At 28.7% G+C, this 21,821-nt stretch overlaps 1 protein-coding gene across 3 annotated transcripts in view; it reads right to left on the minus strand.

Moving 5' to 3' along the window:
- The window catches only part of LOC113372996 (cAMP-dependent protein kinase type I regulatory subunit), a 65,842-nt gene that overhangs the window by 24,248 nt on the left and 19,773 nt on the right, over window positions 1-21,821 (minus strand). Inside the window, exon 2 of one of the 3 annotated variants that reach the window (XM_026613336.1) lies at window positions 3,949-3,966. The exons of the other annotated variants lie outside the window; for them this stretch is intronic. Within the exon in view, the coding sequence (XP_026469121.1) occupies window positions 3,949-3,966 (18 nt within the window). The remainder of the gene's footprint in view (window positions 1-3,948; window positions 3,967-21,821) is intronic. 3 annotated transcript variants of the gene reach the window in all.

Raw genomic sequence — 21,821 nt, forward strand, 5'->3', positions numbered from 1 at the left:
TTAACGAAAATCAACTTTGCCACCTCAAACTTTGAACGGCAAGTTGCCGCCATATTGCAAAAATGGCGTCAAAAAACAGCTTTTTTAAAATATCTCCTTTCTGGCTCAATCTACGATAAAGGTAGCTATGTACGGATTAAACTAGAGAAAATTTCCTACAATTCCTTAGAAAACCGTTATTTTGTAAAATTGATAGTTTGAGAGTACGGCGCCGCCTCAAAGTCTATGCTGCTCTCGCCGTAGTATCAAATCTGTCCATATATGACAGCACTTCGAACTTGACCACATTCTCTCTAATAATTAATATTTTCAATGTTAAATTAAGCGAATAAGATCTTAAGCGATCTAATTCAAATATTTTTCGTTTTTTTTTGCTATTTTTTAACACTTCAATGGCAAAGTAGCTGTAAATATACTTATAGCTTGAGTAGCACCTTATAGCTTCAAGTAGCTTAAAGCGTTAAAAAATCAGCAAAAAAACAGAAAAATATTTGAATTATTTATTTCTAGATCTTATTCGCTCAATTTAATATTGAAAATATTCAATTAGAGAGAATGTGGTCAAGTACGAAGTGCTGTCATATATGGACAGATTTGATACTACGGCGAGAGCAGCAAAGTTTTTGAGGCGGCCGTACTCTCAAACTATCAATTTTACAAAAAAACGGTTTTTTAAGAAATTGTAGGAAATTTCTCTAGTTTAATTCGTACATAGATACTTTTATCGTAGATTGAGCCAGAAAGTAGATATTTTAAAAAAGCTGTTTTTTTGACGCCATTTTTTCAATATGGCGGCAACTTGCCGTTCAAATTTGAGGTGGCAAAGTTGATTTCCGTAAAGAGCACCTCGAAATCTATAAGATTACCAATTTACAGAATTCCCGGAGTACTGTACCGGCAAGACGACCAAATGACTGGACTATTGAGGACTTTCTGCGAAAAATCTTTATTGACTTGCTATGAAAAATGGTAAAAAACTCATTTTAAACTCCTTTCTTTTTTTCACAAATAATTATATAAATAATTATGCATTATTAGTGGAAAAAAGTTTAATAATATAAGTTAAAATAAAATACGCATACATAAAATAAGTTTATTTTAGTAATTTATTATCTAGTATAACGTAAGAATGAAATGGGTTTGTACTCAATACATGTATCTCCAACAACTATACTTTATAGAATATACAGAAATACATGTAATAAATATGAAAAAATAATGAAAAAATATAGTCGAAGAAAAAATCAAACTATAAGTATATTCTTGCTCCTATCTTTGAAGTTTTTCAAGAGTCCTTTACTAAAGGGTTCAAGAAGGGTATCCGGAACACGAGTTAGAAAGGTATAAAATTTTGTATCCAAAACTGTCCCTCAACTCGATATTGACAAAAACCGCCACGGACAGCAAATATTGTACTGTTAAATCAAACGTACTACAAAATCCATTGATCCATTGGACGTTGGATGAAAATAAAAAATTCTCTTTGTTTAAAACCCGTATTACATACAATGCAAAATGGGCAGAACAGAATCCAATGTAATTATTCCTTTTGTCCACAAACTAAATAGGCAGTGGGAAAATCGATGGAAAACCGGCATGCTGTTGCCTTATTGCGGCTTCATTCATATTTTAAAATATACAGAGAAAAATAGTAATGGAAACAATATACCAAAATTTACTAATATTTTTATGACGACAATGTTCAGCGTCTCATAAAATAAATTCTTTCTTTCCTTCAAATGATTTTTACAAATCTATTCTGAAATGTATATGATTCGTACATTGTGTGTAGGAAGAAAATAAGTCATTCGTGTTTCATATTATCATGGAGAAAAGCCGGAGCCGAGCTCAGTTTTAACGAGAGCTTTTCCCAAAGGAAAAATATATGCGAAAATGTCGAAACACGAATAATAATAATCTCGGCGCTTATATGAAGATTTTATAAACGAACGAACATTTCATTTTCTATTGTGCTACGAGATGGATTAAGATCCAGGTGAACGTTGATTAAACGGATTTACAATGGGAATAATGGAATACTGACACAATACTATATATATATATATATTATATATATATATATATAATACGTATATATTTCTGAAGTATTTGTGAAACATTTTACCTAAAGACGTATCCTGCACAAGAGAACCTTAGGCGAAGATCGCACAAAAAATAAGACATTACTATCAAACAAACAGTGTCACCATTTTTGTAAAATTCAAATAAAATTACGAATTTCAAACATGAATCTTTATAGATCATAGACATGGATTTTAAGTCTATTATTATGATCTATGAAAATATTCTAGAAGGTTTCAAAAAGTGTTTCCGGAAAAATTGACTGGGAAAAGATAAACTGATCGACAAGATGATAAATGAAGAAGTACTGAACTTTGCGGGATAAGATTTAAGGTAACTGCAATATATTATTGACTTTGAGAAAATTCAAGTTGGAAGAAGTTTACTGGTGGTGAAAATTATATTACAGATTTTCCAGGAATTCATTCACTTAATAATGAGCTTCTATTTACTCTGCATAATAGTTTCTTTCAAGTCTGAATTGTTACATTTCGAAGAGGAATTAAAAAAAACTGAATATAATAAGTTAAAATTTAAATTTTTAAATTTAAATGATTCTATGATTTTTTATGTGTAGACTGTAGACTATACATATTAAATATGTGCAGACTTATATGTGAATACTAAAAAAGGCGATTTTCACTTGAGATTATATTTGTGACCGTGATAGATTGACAAGTGGAAATTTGATAGTACACTGCTTGATATCAAGGTGGCCAAGGTTGAATTCGAATCTGAGCCTAGTTAGAGCTAGCCCACGATATTAACCATTACACTATAACGAGCTCAGAATTAAAATAAGAAAAATATTGCCTCGTTTTGAACTTGTGACAATACAATAATCCAAACTTCAATGAATTTTTATAATTATACCATTCGCAGATCTACAATATTTTTAAATGTTCGTTTAAAATATAAACTATAAAAAATACATCAATAAAAACGAACCAGCTGATCTTTGCAAAAAACTATGAGACATTATTTATTTCGAATGGTTTTTAAATTAAAAAACTCGTTTAGGTTTTTGGGCCTAAACGTAGTCAAAAATATTTCATTGGTCGGATGTACTTATCGAGTTTCATTAATTAGTTTTTAAATTTTGGAAATTGGTTAAACCAATTTTGAGAAAACGTCAACGAAAGAAAAAAAATGGCACGCATACGCACATACATAATTTTGCCAAATTTGGTCTCAAACGATACATAATGACTTGTAATGTCAAAAAAACCTAACATTGGAGTATGTCCATTAATCATGTGAGATTTTCAGGGGGGTTGACAAAAAATCATAAAATATCACGTGAGGGAGGGAGGGGTAATCAAGATATCACTTGTATTTAGTTTTAAACTAAATTTAAAAAAAATCCAAACAAAAAAAATTCCAAAATTTTACAATTTTTTCTCATAACTAAAAATACACGGAGGGGGGGGCGCAATTTTGCAAATTGCAATATATTGTATTATATATATTATGCAAATAGATCATATTATATAATTAATGGACGCCCGCTTAGTAAAATGAATTTCCTCGCAAAATCATAAAATTCTCCCTCTGGATGTTAACTAGGAAAAAGTATTATACCGCAAAAAACTATTTGTTTAGTATTCTATATAGATCTCTAAGTTTACCAGTAAATTAGTAGTTAGAGCTATGGTATTATAATAAGAAGTTCCAGATTCGATACACGCCGCGGACAGCCCGATAAAAAGCAGCAGTGACATCGGCTTTCTAGAATAATTTCTATAATAATTTACATTTTGCTAAAAATATTATAAGATGAATTTTTCAACAAGTTTCATTCAAAATTTCGTTATGTAAATAGCTCACAAATTGAACCTTTGTGTCTCGCTTTACGCTATATTAAACAAGATTGAGACATTGCTGCTATATCCCAATTAGAAAGGACATCTTGTGGTTTTTTTAAGGCGTTCAGTGTTAAAAAATAATACACCTCAAATAGTAAATGCAATCGATGGATTGCCAACTAATGACGCCGTTCTTACAGTGTTGAGTAAAAATTTATCACAAATATTTCTGAATCTAAATAATATCATTTGCCAGTTAGACACGCATCAACTATTAATCAATCGCATTGATACGTCGCGGTCAGTTTGATGCAAATGCAATAATATTTCCATCCGAAAATTACCTTTGCCCGTTATTATGTTTGCGGTGATATTATTATTAAGTCCCTAAGCGTAAAATTGCGCATGAGCCAGGTTTGAGAGAGAAACAGAGGCCGGCCGGAGCAAAGTAAACTCCGTCAGTCACATATGCGCAAAATAAACAGGCATGCTTCTATGAACAGAGAATCCATTGTACCGGTAATATAATGAGGGAAACAACTAGTAACTACACGACATTGTGAGCTATTCATTTAAATACGAAATGAAAATTATTAATAGATATATTAATCAATCCGTCAAATATCGATAGTTGAATTTCATATGAGAGTGGGGTGGAGGCGGTAATAGTTTTGCCGAGGAAGTACAATGCATGCTGATATTTTGAATTTAATGCAAATATTGCTTAAAAGTCCATAATACTACTGAAAAAACTAGTGGTATGGCATGGTGCCTTAGGGCAAATTGCTAGAACTTCCCGTACCGTAATGAAATATTCGAGAAATTTTAAACGTTTTCAAATATATTATTACAAATACTGTAACTTTCATTATTCTTGTTATCTTGTTATATCTGAGTAAATCATAAATCAATTTATCGCCAGAACATTAACAATCGTCATTTCATTTCGAATTCAATTTAAAAAAAAATAGTTGCCTAATTTACACAAAATTAAAATATGCTCCCGTATAGTCACAGTCTAAGCGCATTTGCAAATAATTCTGTGCGACATTTTCACTTATACTGTGCTTAGCTTGGCGGCATTTTCACATTTTTCAATAGTTTTTTCACAAAATTGAAAAAGTGATCCAATACATAAACAGTCTAAACGCAATTGGTGCTTAGCCCGAGTAATTATTTGAATTTTTAATCCAAAATTACAAAAATATTTTTTGAGAAAAAAAAACTAGAAACAAAATTTTTTTTTCCAAAAGCAATTATTTTGTTGAAACAAGCAGAAAGTTCTTTGAATCAATTAAATCGGACACTTAGTTCTCTCAAAAGCTGCCATTTTTTTAACATTTAGCTCTGTATCTCTGAAACCGCTGGGTCTACCTTTGCCAAAAACTAATAACCACTTTTCCCCGTTATTACGAACTGAATGTTTTTTGGATCATACAAATCGTTCTTTCAAAAACTCGATTTCTATTTTCTGCACGCTTTGCTCCATAACTCCGTAACGGCTGGACCTGCCTTTGCCAAAAACTGAACAGCACATCTCCCTATTGATAGGAATCGAATGTTTTTTAAACCAGTCAAATCGGTTGATCCGTGCGTCCGAAAACGTGGACGAAAAAATGTGGACATACAAAACACACACACACACAAATCCATTTTTTCTGAGGTATGCCAAAATGTTCAGAAACCTTCCAAACGTCGAGAAATGCAAAAATTTTCAATTCTCGATTTTCGGCCTATTACTATAATTACCCTACGGGAAGTTAAAAATTTGGCACCCTCAAAAAGATGTTAGAAAAACAAAAAAAAATATTGACACGCTATATGTCCCAAAAGCTCGTCCAATGCATTTTTTTCATTTTGCATAGTTTCATTAAAATCATCAAATAAAATTAAACTTCAATGTATTTTTATTATCCATCCCTTATTTTTCCAAATGTCAAAATTAATCTCCACTCTACTTTATCCTTTTCCGTGACGTGACTGCAATAAAACAAATCTTGTAGATAGAGTAACACGAAATGAAGCTTTCGTTTTTCATTAAAAACTACCTTAGAATTCCATTTCATCTTAGAAAGCTTCCATAGAGACTTTCGTGCCAGTCAGACGAAGAGCAGAGATTTAATAATAAGCCTCAGGACGAGGAAAAAATGATTAAATATAGGAAGAATCTTAAGTCGTTTCGTAATTAGTGGTTTTACATTACTTATTAGCCAGATTTATAAAATAATTAAAGTTGGGATAAAAGATTCATTGTATTTATATTGATTGGAGTGACCCATGATGACCATATTTTAGATGAGATTGGTCAAAAGAAAGATATATGCGAGATGTAAAAAATTTAAGTAAATTTTATGTAGTTTGTGCTTTTAGAAAAAAATTATAATGTCCAGAATCAAATTAAAAGTTATTTGAAGAAAAGAGAAAAATGTTCTTAAAAATACTAAAGTCCTAATTTCAACTACGAATTATTCTAAATTTCAATATGCAAGTGTATATAACAGTTCTTACTAGATTTTAGTAAATTTTATCTAGTTAAAATTTTATCTATTAAAAGTTATTTGAAGAAAACAGAAAAAATGTCCTAAATCCACATATTGCTAGTGATCAAAACACAATAATACGCAATTCAATTACAAATTATTCAAAATTTCAATATCCAAGTGTATAAACAGATTTTGTTAGATTTTAGTAAATTTTATCTAGTTTTTACTAATGTCTATAAAACTAAGTAGAGCCTGAGCAAAATTTCTAAAGTATTCAAAAAAATCTAAAAAAATGTCCAAAATTTACATTTTGATAAAAATATTACTAGATAAATTTTTCTACAAATTTCATTCAAAATTTCATTATGTAAATGGATCACAAATTGGACCTTTATGCCTCGCTTTACGCTATATTAAACAAAATTATCTAGTTTATTTATGAAATAAGTCTAAGAATAAAGGAAAAAGCTTCAAAATCTATTTGCAGAAATTATTTTCATATATTGTATAGAATTTATACCCATATTATTTTCAAATTTCAAACTGTCTGCAAAAAAACAGACACATCTCCTATTTCCTTTGACATTTCTACAATTCGAATATTTGTTATTTATTATTTAGTCTTCAGAAAAAACCTTCTCAGTATTTGCACATATCTTGTTATGTCTGTTTGTTTTGCTATCGTCGAGATTTTTTCATAAAATCATTTTTTCCTCCACGTTTTTATATTTCATCGATTCGTAAAATATTCATTTCTATCTACACATTAAAAAAAAATAGAAAAGAAATATTTTTGTGTAAAGTTATACAGTACACAAGAATATTTCCATTCATATTTTTAATCCAAATGTTTAAATAAATTCAAGGATTATTTTTAGTAACATATACAAATAAAATATATGAAATAAACATGCTGAAATAAACAAAATCGTTTATGTTTTGATATAAATTTAAATTTAGTTCTTTAATGAGCATATTGATTTTCTGGGGCAATTAAATTGCGAGTGCTATCAGAAAAACGTATAAAAACTATTATTATAATAATATCATGCAAAGTTTACTACACCCACGTAGAAAATGTAAACAGATTGAAACATTAAAATTGGAATGTGCGATAAATTAGTAATGAACTAGTGGTGCCTTAAGGCAAATATTAAATTAAAACAAAAATGTTCAATTTCGATTTTTGGACGATTACAATAACTTACCTACAGAAATTCAATAAATGGCCATTATAATAAAAATGCAACTTACTAGGTACAGCTCGTATAAAGTCTATTTTTTCTAGTTCTAGAAGCTCTCTGTTTTATTATATCAATAAAATTATTACTTTATTAACTTTCAGTCTATAACAAAAGTATGTGTTGACATACGAAAAATAAATATTATCATAGAAATTCTGTCCACGGCGGGTAAGTTTACTCCAAGTTCGAAAATCTATTATAAAGTTTGATACGAAACACAAACTCAAAGAAGCTTTAAGCTCACTAACAAAACAGACAAGTTTTCTAGATTGAATTTTATTGCGAATAAAAATGGAATATTAATTATAATTTTTCTACACTTGACCTTGTTTGTACTTGTAATAAAATTGAATTAATTAATTATTATTTTCTCGTTGGTGGCCTTTTGTAGGTCGCCCAGATGTCCTTGTTGCATATAATTGTGCATTGATTGGAAAATCGTGGCCTACACGTTCTATAAATTTATAACAAGAGTAGGTGGTAAATCGAACGTCTCATGCTAGTTCTTTGGTGGATAATTAATTAATTGAATACTATTTTTATATATTTACCCACTACATAGAATAAATTTTGTACCGGCTTAGAAATAAAACCGTGCGCAATCAATCAACAATTTATTATATTAATCATTTTAGTTACGACGAAGCATTAAATCCGAAATTAATTAAAACGAATTCTACGAATATATTAAAATTATTGACATAATTTGACCGTGTGGCAAAGGCAGGTCCAGCCATTACGGAGATACGGAGCAAAGAGTTCAGGAAAAACAAATCAAGTTTTTGAGACAACGGAGCATCTGATTTGAATGATTAAAAAACATTCAAATTTTTCAAATTTCAACATTCAAATTTTATCAATTCGTAATGATGGGGAAAAGCGGTGATTAGTTTTTGGCAAAGACAGGTCCATCCCTTTCGGAGATACCGAGCAAAATGTGCTAAAAAATGGCAGTTTTCGAAAGAACTAAGCATCCGATTTGAATGATTCAAAAAACTTTCTGCTCGTGTTGACAGAACAATTGTTTTTAGATTTTTTTTTGTACATCGAAAATAATTCAGATTTTGATTTTAATTCTGACTAAATTTCTAAACCTCACTTATATACTTTAAATAAATAATTTTAGCTTTGTAATTTAGTGTATATAATTCCGTTAGGGTAAGTTCTAGTAATTACTAATACTAGTTTCAATTTTTTATGATGCGTGTATAAAAAACCCTAAATTGACCTTTCAGTTTTTATTCTCCCGATTTAAGTCGATGGCTGGTTGAATTGTTTTTCATATAAACGTGATGGTATATACTATATGCATTGCTCTAGAACTATTTAAGAATCATTCATTAGTATGCAAAGCTCGAGAGACGTATCATCTTACATCTTAAACATTTTAAAATTACAAGTCCCATAATTAAGTAGTAGAACGTTCGAATTTTCCACAATTTCCACAATTTTCTCTATTCATATATGAAATTCCGCAAAGTGCCACCGCCTTTTCATCTCTATTTATACGAATCATGTGCATTGGCATCCTCGTCTATATAATTCTGAGAAGGCAAATGGAAAAACGATTCAGATGGGAAAAGCGGAAAAGCGGAAAAGTAGGAAAGTCGTGCGTGTGTAATATTATAAGATCGTTATTTCTAGGAAAAACATGTTGACGCTGGTTCACGCCGTGAAAAGCGGAAGAAAGAGGCAATTGCCATGTTACAAGTTTGCTAGGAGTCATTAAAATAGTCTAGGAGTCTTTACTTGTATTTGGAGATTTTACTTATAATAATACTAGATGACCCGACAGACGTTGTCCTGTACCCACGTCTACAATTCAAAAGTTCCAATTTTTTTAAATATCCTATCTTATTCTTTTTAATATCCTATTTGATGTCTTGTCTTTGTGATCTATTCATAATATTTAGCATAAGCAGTATAAGAAATTTAGAAAAAAATAATATAGTCTCTGCGGTAAAAGAACAATATGACAGTTGATTTTATCACACAACATAATTGCTTCAATAATTCAGTCTATAATTTCCATAAACTCGTACGATATATTAGTTGCTTTTTGGCAATTATAATTTCTGAAGTACATTTTATTACTAACAATTTAATAAACATTATTGTTCATGTTCAAATCTTAGGTGAATTAATTTATAAAATCTAGTTTTCAATCTACGATCAACTTGTTAAATATTGCATATCCAATGCCAAACAAATGAATTTTTGACACATGAAACAAAGTTCTAAACCATGTTTTTTAAGTAGAAATATTTTTTGTAATGTTAAATAACTTAGTAAAGTAAACCAAAATGCAAAATGCACAAGTTTCAAAACGTAATGTATATGCAATTTTTGGACTCGTTGCGTTATGTAAACTGAATTATATAATTCATCTGCCAAATATATACTGTTGACTGTATCTTATATTATTTTAATTTCCGACATAACTCAGCTGCTTTTCGGAAATAATAATCACATTACATTTTTTTGTATATTATATTCTAATATTATCTAGGCTCATAATTTCAGCTAAATTTAAATTTCAAGTGTATTTACATTTCTAGCAGATGACAGTTCAAATGTTTTCAATGTTAAACAATGATAAGTGGTTTTTTGTAATTTTTGCCATTTATTTCTACAATATTACTATAGTTTTACAACCAACGCATGTAGGTCTCTAATTTTTATTTTCAAACACGAAATTTAAAAAAATAAAATATAAAACAGGCTTCCTTTTAAACTTGTGATTGAAATATGCACGCACGACGTTCGTCACGAGCAATAAACTAAAATTTGTAATATATATCACGTATATTAATATTTTTATGGTTATTGGAAAACATAAATCCTTAAATAAAATTTAATAAATTCCAAGCAATGGTCGTTCAATAAATCTATTTCGATTTCGACTGTAAATATTTAATGATTTCGGCTGTAAATTTTCCATTGACGAAAAGCGTTGGATTTAGATACAATGTAAAAACAGTTTTATTAGGCATTTGGTTAATTCTTTCAATTTATATTTTTAAAATATTTAAGTCTACTTCATATTAAATCATTCGCATTTTATTGAGTTCTATAATGCAATAAATGCAGTTATTTCCATCAAAATGCATTTTCTTTTGTATACGATTAATTATATACAGAGAGACTTTTGTTGATTTTATTTCTACATAAAAGCTTTTCAGTTAACAATACATTTCTTGCTTTTTATTCATTTCAAGCTTCGGCGTAAATATAGTTCTGTGCAATCGAAATGCATTTGCAGTTTATAAATGCATAATTAGAAATTTAATTGAATTCCACATTGATGGGGAAAATGAAATATATATAATTTTGTAATGGATGTATTTTCGGATGCAAATCTATCGGCAAGGTCATACTTATTTTGTTCAAAATAATAAATAAAATTAGGTATCAAATAATAAATAAAATTAAGTAGTTTAAATAGGTTTTGAAGCGTTGCACTTATTTTGTCATTTCTGCTATTTTGAGGTTAGGTCAGTGTGTATCTAGTATCTCTTGGCGATGTATTATTATTATCCAATTACCATAAGAATATCTTCCTTCTCACCTCAATTTGTTCTGCTGGATGTATATTGCTTTAATACGATCAATATTATCGTTATTGGCAATTTCAATTCTAGCTAGTTAACTGCAACTGGAATTTTCAACGACAGCCTTGACCGAATGATATTGCAAATTATTGGGTTTGGAAATTGTTATTTTTTCTATTTAGTTAATAATTAAGTCTATTTTCTGCATTCTTTACCTTTGCCAAAAACTAATCAGCACATCTCACTATCAATAGAAATCGAATGTTTTTTGAACCATTTAAATCGGTTGATCCGTGCGCCCGAAAACGTGGACGAAAAATTGTATCCATACATACATATACACACACACATCTATTTTTTTTAGGTATGCCAAATTGTTCAGAAACCGTTTAAAACGTGAAGAGATGTAAAAATTTTCAATTTCGATGTTTGGACGATTACAATAACTTACCCTACGGGAAGTTAAAAATAAAAATTGACCCAAAAAATGAAAAAAAATCTTTGGGGCCGCTAACGCTTACCATTTGGTTTTACAAAATATATGCGAAAACTTGTTCGAGGATATTGTATTAGCCAGAATTTGACTTCAAATAATATCTATCTCCCTAATTGGAATATTAAACTTCTGATTTTTATCGAGGTGTTATATATTTACTCTGTGATCATATACAAAATTTTAAGTTCTAAATATATCTTGATGGTTCAAAATACGCGCGTATATGATTCATATGAACATCTGCCAAAATATGCGATGCCGTAGGCTTGCATTGTGACTTGTTGTAAATCAGCCTATAATAATTTCTAAATATACACAGAAAGATCATTTTTTCTCGTTAAATATAATAATATTTGTTTTATTAATCCTGCAATTTTTTATTTTCCGCCCTCTGAAGTTTAGTTTTAATGCTAATGAAAACGTAATGCATTTATGTATGTCCTGGCAGGAGGGCTGAATATAAAATAAACCGATCTCGTTGTGTTAAATAATATAAACATCGTTGTTTGCGTCAAGTATATTATATGATGGAATATTTAGATGGATTATCGTGTAAAGTAATTTTAGAATAGAAAATGCGTATAATGATAATGTCATGAAACTTGAAACTAAAGCATGTGATTTTTTTTTTTCAAAATTGAGTTTTCGTAAACATAACTTCTAGTACACTTTAGTATAAGTAGAAACGATTTGGAATTATAAATTTAATACAATATTCAGGAATTTGATATATTACTAATGGTCAAGATTTGAACAAGATACAATTGCATGAGTATAAATACCTGTAAGTTATAATAATAAGAGAGACTAGTAATAGTAACAAGAGAAGAAGGTTGTAGAGTGAAGTTCAATATATATCATAAACTAAATAATCGTAAAGAGCGTTAAGAGCGTTAAGAATCATGTTCTCTATTAACTCGATGACAAGTTGCAGAAATATTTTTGAGAAGTATAACATTCTTACCGTTCCTAACATATTCCTACTTAATACACTTCTTTTTATAAGAAATAATCCCCAGTACTTTAATTTATCTTCCATGTCTGATTCCCACTATGTCACAAGAAATAGAACTATCAAAGGATCGACTTTTAAGCTTAATAGTACTTTTAATTCAATTGATGGTTTTGGTATTCAACTGTTCAATTTATTACCTTTACAAATACGTCAACTAAACAATCATAAATTCCACAACGTTTTGATTAATTTACTAAAAGCCAACAGTTTTTATGACATTTTTGTATATATTAATTTTGACTTCAAGAAATACAGTGGTACCATCCCCTTCATATTATAAATATCTATTGTTACTAATTATATGTGATATCTTACAAATACAGTAATTTTTGGCTATAACTGAGTATTACTTAGCTGTGAAATATTTTTCTTCGTCTCTGATACTGCTCTTTTTTTCAGAAAACAAGACCTCAACTTTTGAAGATGCTCTACTAAACGAAGGCGTAATATCAAGTTTCATAAAATCAAGACACAAAATTAAATTAGTCTAGCACTCCTTTATTTGTATTTTATATTTGGTTGTTTTGTTATTTAATTGTAAATTTGTATATCTAATACATCTAAATAGTAGTTTTATTCACAAATCTTATGATGATAGAATATTTATAATTTACAGTCCGCTTAATATCAAAGTTATCATAATGATCCTCACCAACTAATGTTAACATACGTAGTAAGTCACATTCAAATAAAAAAATTGCTTGAATTAGTTTTCTTTTCGAATTGTATAATATAGTAAATTGATTTCATCAATATTAGAAAAAAATATTATCGTGACAAAAATTTAAAGTTGGTAGATTCGATTCTACATTGCATATACATCGATACTATTAAGTCTTTTATTAAATTCTACGAATTTAATAAATCTTCATTAAAAGAATATTTAAGCCTAGTGACATTTACAACGTCACGTATTTCCGTGAAACTAAGAGCGAAATAAATTTTTGCCTTTGTTTGCAAGTTTCATATACATACTCTCTGTAGTTTATTAAATGAAGAATGTTTAATTAATAATAAACACAATCAAAAGGTGTAAGCTTTTATAAAAAACACATGGAGGAAAATATTAAATTTGTGAATTTCTAGGAATTTCAGATAGGCAAGGTACAAAAATTATATCAAGCAAATTAATGCAGCAAAATGAAATTTTATTTTTTACGTCAGTTGGTTCCATCTCATATTCAAATATGATTTTCAAAATCAAAATTTTGTAAAGCATCAGAATAAAATTGTCACAAATATAAAAAACAAGAAAGTTTTTTTTGAGGCAATCAATATAAAAAAATAGCGTTATAAAATAAAAAGCATGAATATCTAGTTATCATTTTCATTTTTTTGAACCCAACGCTTAATTTTATACTAAAAAAATGCATTCATTGAATTTTTTCCATATAATTCATTTTACTCAAGAAGTTTAATTTTAAGATGATGCGAATGTGTGTTAATAAAATATTTTTTTAAAATATATCACATTATATTTTCAATTTTCTAAACCAAAAGACTACTTACTTCTCCAAAAATTATTTAATTAAATTTCTTAATTAATTTAATTTACACAAAAAGGGTAATTTTGAAAAATAACTTGAATTTCAAACAATATTTTAGCAAAATAAAAAATAAATATCAATTTATGATCTTAATTTTCATCAAACACAAAAGCCTATTGTTTCCTTTGAAAAAAATATTAATTTGATATGTAATTTAATTCATTTTACGTTTTAGGAAATATTGTTGTGAAAATATTGAAACTGATTATTTTTCCCAAATTAATCACCCACTAAAAATGAAAATGTACATTTACTAAAAATTATATTTGAAAGTAGAAAAGTCAAGCTATAGATTGTAGGTACGTTTGAAAAATTAAATGAATGAAATATAAAATAAATAATTAATTTTTTTGAATGAAAAAAGAGGATTTCAAAAATTATAAAAAAGAGTAGCTGTCCAAAAAAGTTCAAAAGTAAATATATATAATATAAATAAATTACAAGCACACTTTAAATTGACTGAAATTCTTGTGCGTTTTTTTAACTATATTTTTATAAGTAGTACTAATTATAAAAAATATAGTTAAAAAAAACAAGAATTTAAAGCATGCTATTGACCTATTGAAATATAAATATGCCAGTTAAAATTTAGACGTCTCAGACAGTCCAATAAAAAAACAAACGTAGAGAAAACATCTTTACTTTAAACGTAAATAATTTTAAAAAGTTTTGCATAAATATATTTGGCGTCTGAAAAATATTATTCTAATTTAGGAGTGATTTCATTGATTATTTGTTTTGGTGCTAAAATAGATATATACTTCGTTTGTAAAGTGCACTATGGTAAGAACAAAACACTATACACAAGTAAGATTCTTGCAAACTATACACAAGTAAAGATATTTGCTTTAGATACTATTAAATTATCTTTGCAAACACAATTGAATCTAAAGATAAATAATAATAATGCATTAAATAAATATACATTTATATATATTTATGCTATAGATTTATACATTAATGCGTACCAACGTTTCCAACGGACTATTAAAACCTATTTTCATTCTCATTAACATTCATAAGAACTTTCAGAGCCTGATTAAAAATTCAATATCATGAAATTTCTAGAGCACTTTTCTCAAAGCAAAACCGCATAAATTATTGTCCTTGTGCTGCACCATAAAATTATAATTGCTGATTTTGTAAAATAAAAATATATTGTAATACAACTATACCAAGTGTATTTTGTTTGTTTGTAATTTGATGTTAGTGGAATCTTGATTAGCTTTTTGCTTGTGTTTATAGAGGAATGTTGGTGGTATTTTCCGTGTAATTTTCCCTGGAATTTGATGGTACTTGAGTTTAGTAATCCTAATATACGACCGTGGAAATCCTCTAAATTATATACCCTGAGAACCTGATATGTAGTTAGGTGATACTTTTAGACACACGAGAGCTTTTAAATCATGAATATTGTATATATATATATATATATATATATATATATATATATCCATGATATTCGATACGACAACTTCTAATAATATTTTCCTATTAAAAATATCAGATTTTCAATACAAAACTCCAGAAAAATAAAATAACAAATAGTCTAGCAGCTCCTGCCGTTCTTTCTCGTCAACATTGTGTTTTTCAATAAAAAATTCATCATTTCCACTTCAGATATATCGAATGTCTAAAGTAGAATTTCATGTTCAAAATGAATAAAAAAACCAGCATAAAAAAGCCTCGAAAAGTTTTACAAGACCATGAAATAAACTTTGTCGTAATTATATGAATTAAGGGCGACTAAAGCCGATTGGGCTACAAGTTTGAAAGAATTATTAGAATGGAATTGAAGTTTTTCAATTTTACCATAATACTATTTTTATTTCGTTAATAATACAAAATGTGAAACCTCTCTTACCGTTATGAAGTTAAAAAGGTGAAGCCTTTCTTAGAATTACGAACTATCGTTCGATAAAATATGACAAGACTATATATATGTGAGAGACTCTCAAGAAATTATCCTTGAAAGGATTCAATTTATGATAAAAATACCCAGTATCTACTAGAAAACAAAAAAATGATACGTATTATACATACGATAATTTTCCACGAAATGAAATATAATGCACAGAAAAATACTATAAAATACAAACGGGGGATAAATTTATATTTGCAATTTCTGTAAGGGCTGTAATATATTTCTAAAGTGAAAATCGATGTCATTGCTGCTTGATAACAGGTTGTCCGAGGCAGGTATCTACTTTTAATTCAAATTCTATAGCTCTAACCACTAATCTACAGAATAGCTCAATTTAAAAAAAAGTTATGATAGATTTTAATACAAACATGCATGGGATCGTGCCTTAAGACAAATTGCTGAAACTTTCCATACCGAAAACTAAATTATTAAAAAAAAACTTTGCAAAACTTTGAAAAATTTACATTTTTTAAAAATTTTGAAATTTTTGAAAAAAGAAAAGACTTTTTTGAAAAATTAGAATTTTTTAATATTTTGATATTTTTTCCTTTTCCGAGGCAAGTATCTACTTCTAATTCAAATCCTCTAGCTCTAACCACTAATCTACAGGATAGCTCAATTAAAAAAAAAAGTTGTAATAGATTTTGAAACTAGTGGTGCATGGCATCGTGCCTTAAGACTAATTGCTGAAGCTTTCCGTACTAAAAACTATATTATTAAGAAAAACTTTTCAAAACTTAAATTATATTTTTGAGAAATTTTGAAGTTTTTGAAAAAAATTTACTTTTTTGAAAAATTTGATTTTTTTCATATTTTGATTTTTTTTGAACATTTTTTAAGCAATCGCGCTGCATAGCTGATTAGGAGTCGAAATAGTCGTCTAACCCCTATAAATGTACACAAAATTTGTACTTATTATCATAATCTTTATAAAATATCTGATAATACGATGTACATATGTCTAATGTTCATTTTTGACCGCCAAATCGCATTATTTTTTACTTTTTTATTGGATTTCCGAAAACGCTGGACTGCCTTTACAAAAATTTCAATGGTGTTAATTTCGCCAATGCAAGTAAAATGTTTTTTGAATTATTCAAATCGGCTCCGTTATCTCAAAAACTAAAATACCATTTTTGGCACTTTTTGCCCAGTATCTCCAAAACGGCTAGACCTGCGTTTGTCAGAAACTAATCAGCACGTCTCATCTTTATCAAATTTGTATTCACACACACACACACATGCACAAACACTTCCATTTTTTCTAAGGTATGCCAAAATGTTTAGAAACATATATCTAATTAAATATATCTAATTTTCATTTTTGACCGCCAATGCATTATTTTTCACTTTTTTATTGGATTGCCGAAAACGCTTAACTGCCTTTACAAAAATTTCAATAGTGTTAATTTCGTCAATGCAAGTAAAATGTTTTTTGAATTATTCAAATCGGACGCTCTGTTATCTCAAAAACTGAAATATCATTTTTGGCACTTTTTGCCCCGTATCTCCAAAACGGCTAGACCTGCCTTTGCCAAAAACTAATCAGCACGTCTCCTCTTTATCAAATTTGTATTCACACAAACACATCCATTTTTTCTAAGATCTGCGAAAATGTTCAGAAATTTTTAAAACGTGAAGATATGCAAAAAATTTCATTTTAGGACGATTTCTATAACTTACCCTATGCGAAGTTGAAAACTGACGACAATTGGTTTACAGCTATTGTGTTAGAAAGTTTCTGCAACATTCTATTTCCTAACGACTAAATACCTAAACTCAGTGTCTGCATGTCGATATTAAGGAAGTTTTTCCTTTGCCTTCGAAACGCTCTCTCATAAGTCTAACCTTTGACTATTATGACCGTTTCCAGGGAAATTTTCCTCTACTCATCAATTTTCTCCTAGTTTATCCGCGTGTGGCTATTATTATTATTTCTCGACTGCAGCCGACAGTTTTGTGTTTTCAATTTGTGCAATTTCAGTAGACGGATTACCTATGGCTCTATTCTCATTCTGCATTCAATACAACAACAGGTCTCTATGGTCTGTCAAAATCAATCAACTATATCACATTATCTACAAAGGATGATGCCGATATGAATGATTATTATGGTAACAGACAGATACAGATACAGATACATAGGCTCGGGAATTCGACATTTGGCCGAGAGGCTAATAATGCGGACAGAGTTAATTTTGAGTTGGAATCAGCAAAATTTGACCGGTGGAAGAGCAATAGTAAAGTCATTTATTTTTTTAATAGCAATCAGATCTCAATGAGTCCAATGAGCTACCACGTGGTTTTATAGATGGCAAGCCAAACGGTTGTCCCAAATCGATGTGATTATTATTAATATTAATTATGAAATGTTAAGACAATTTTTTAAAGGTTTAACATAAGACTGTCCAAGTCGGGCATCGATCCTGGAATATTTGGTTGAAATTCCATAACTCTAACCACTAATCCACGGGCGAACCCCAACATTCTAAAAAATACTTTAATATAATTTAATAGAACTCAAATACAATGGGAAGAATTCATCCAAATTCATTACAAATATGTATTTTTCATATAAATTGCAACCAATGTTTTTATTTATACGTTTTGACACTTGATTCATGTCATCATTCATTAAATCTAAATTCAAAAAAAAAGGATTGCAGTGATTAATTTTTTAACTTCCCGTAGGGTAAGTTATAGTAATCGCAAACAAATCGAAAATAACATTTTTTATATATCTTTACGTTTCAGAGGTTTCTGAACATTTTGGCAGGTCTTAAAAAAAGTGATGTGTTTGTGTGAGTGAGTGTGTGTATGGATATGAATACAAATTTGATAACAAGACGTACTGATTAGCTTTTGACAAATGTTGGCCCAGCCGTTTCGGAGATACGGAGTTTTTGAGAGAACATAGCATCCGATTTGAATGATTCAAAAAACATTCTACTTGAATGGACGTAATGAAGAATTTTTTTTATTCTATTTTATTCTGCAATCTATATAAATTTTATTATATTAAGCAGAGAATGCTGGCAAGTATATGTTAAAATAAGGTTATTACAAATTAGTAGATACCCCAGTGGTGTATCCACTAGAACTTTTAAAATATAATGATAAAAAAAATTAAAAACAAAGAAAATGAAGAATTGATTAAGTTTTTGCAAAGGCAGTCGTTTCAGAGATTCAACAAAAAATTAAAAAAAAAATGCCATGTAACGGTCGAAAATTGGAAATTTTGTAACTCAAATAAACCGACAAGAATGGGTATCAAAAACTTCCAAGAAAAGTAAAAAAATTTCAATATTTCAAAAAAATTTCCATATTTTCAAAAAAATAGAATTTATTTTCTACGATGGTTTCAAACCGTTAAAATAGAATTTATAAAAATCCATCAATTTTTTAACTAATAACAAATTCATCAAAAATAAAATTTCACTTTAAAATTATATCAATAAAAAATATATCGTGATATATCTACATACCAAAATTAGAATAGTTTTTACATAGATAATTGAATTTCCTTGTAGATAAATATAACTCCCATTAATTAATTATTAACAAAATCCTTTCCTTAAATATGCGATTGATACAAACTTCACTAAAACATTTCAGTTCTATTTTTATTTATACCAAAAATAATCAGCTTCCCATCCATTCTGTACTATTCATAGTTCTGTTTAATAATTAATACATTTAGGGTTCAACCGATTTTAGTAACATCGCGTTTCTCAAATTGATATATAAATACAGGTTGACATGTCAATCGGGGAATAATGTATTTATAAAGTTATTAAATTTAGCTATCGTAATTACTACATTGTTATATAATGAGAATTGATTTGATCAGATTAGTTAATGTCGGATTAACATCGTTGGGAGTAAAATTGATAGAATAATATGAAAATGTACGGTTGCTAATTAATATTGTTAATCTGAAGTAAATTTCAATAGCTGAATGGGTTATTCGTTTTAATTGGATAAAAGTTTTTCATGATATGATCATTAAAAACTTTTCCAACTAAATATATATGAGTTTCACACGTTAGCGTTCGCTTATCAGAATAAACCATATAATTATTATATGGAACGTTCGTCATTATATTATATGGAACATGAAAAGTCTAAAACGCAAATAGTCGACGAATTAAAATCTCTGATGTAATTTGAAAGAAATAATTCTGAAAGTAAAATTTTTCGATTTTTTTTTTAAACATCTAAAGCAGGCTTCCCCTTGAATGGGCACTATTTTAAATGCCTAGTCTTTCATTTTTTCAACTAACCATTCTTTTTAAATTACCAATCAATTAATTATCATCGATTACTTTAACTCAATAAAATTAATACTTTTTTTTATCATCCAACTCCATAATTGGACGCACAATTATACAGCTGAGTAATAGTAGTTCTTGTTATGGTATAAATTGATTTAATAATTGGTTGCGACATTTCGCAAACATAATTGCATTAAGCTATTATAAACCGTATTGTGTAACACAAACGAGTAATTTACGATCCAATGTGTTAATAAATAATTATTGAATTGGATATAGGTACAGATGTATAAATTGTAGTATCCATTACCATGTATCGTTTTCTCTTCCAATTTTCTTTTATCATAATAAAATAGCTTTTGCCACAATTGACAATAAGCAGAAAACTGCGCAAATCAATGTCAATCGTTCGTTGCCTCGTAAAAGTTTTATATTGGCCAATATATGCCCGAAATTGATTCTCTCACGAAATACGAGGAAAATCGTCAATGGGCCTTTTTATTAGAGATAAGCTTATTATATGTCGTAAATTTCAAAAACAAAGTACAAGTTAACGAGACAGAATGACGGCACGTGAAATATATAAACGTTGAGGGTAGGAGGTACATGTTGACTTAATAGGTTAAGGGAAAATGATGGTTATCGATATTGAATTCGACCACAAAATAAAATTCTTATTGGGGAACTCGCTTGAGTATTTTTTGTACCAGCTGAGAAAAAAACCTGATTCCTGTATATATTGTAATACTAAATTTTTGTGTGCTTTGATACAATTACAATTCGTTCATGGCTAATTTGAATCTAATCATAAGTATCAATTATCTGCCAAGAATCGAAAAATATATTTATAACTAGATGTTAACGGCATTTTTCCTTAAGGCACATACATCCAGATATGTGTAAATAATGAAATTTTGATAAATGAAAATTCAGACTTAGCAATATTTAAAATAGTGCCCATTATTTCCAAAATAATTTTTATAATTGCACTGCACATTTTAAGGTGATCAATTATAATTAGATCATGTACCTTAGGAGGCATCCATTAATCATGTAAGGCTTTTAGGGGGTTTAGCAAAATAATCACAAAAAATCATGTGAGAGAAGGAGGAGTCTAGTAAGATATCAAGTGCATTTAGACTTAGATTTAGATTTTAGACCTAAATTTTCAAAAAAAAATACAATTTTTTTGTAAATTCGAAAAATTCGTCCGAAAAATTTTACTTAACTAAAAATACACCTGATGTTTGGTGGGAGGGGGGCCCAAAAATCCCTGAAAAATCGATCACGTGATCAATGAACGCCCCCTAAAGGGATTTGATGCAAAGTTTCATAAAAATCGCAAAATAAATTAAAGGAGTTGATAATTATCAACATGCAATGTTTCATATAAATCGCAA

Source organism: Ctenocephalides felis, unplaced genomic scaffold, assembly GCF_003426905.1.
Source record: "Ctenocephalides felis isolate EL2017-DRISC unplaced genomic scaffold, ASM342690v1 CF-g0.4_SCAFFOLD_01604, whole genome shotgun sequence".
Taxonomy (NCBI): domain Eukaryota; kingdom Metazoa; phylum Arthropoda; class Insecta; order Siphonaptera; family Pulicidae; genus Ctenocephalides; species Ctenocephalides felis.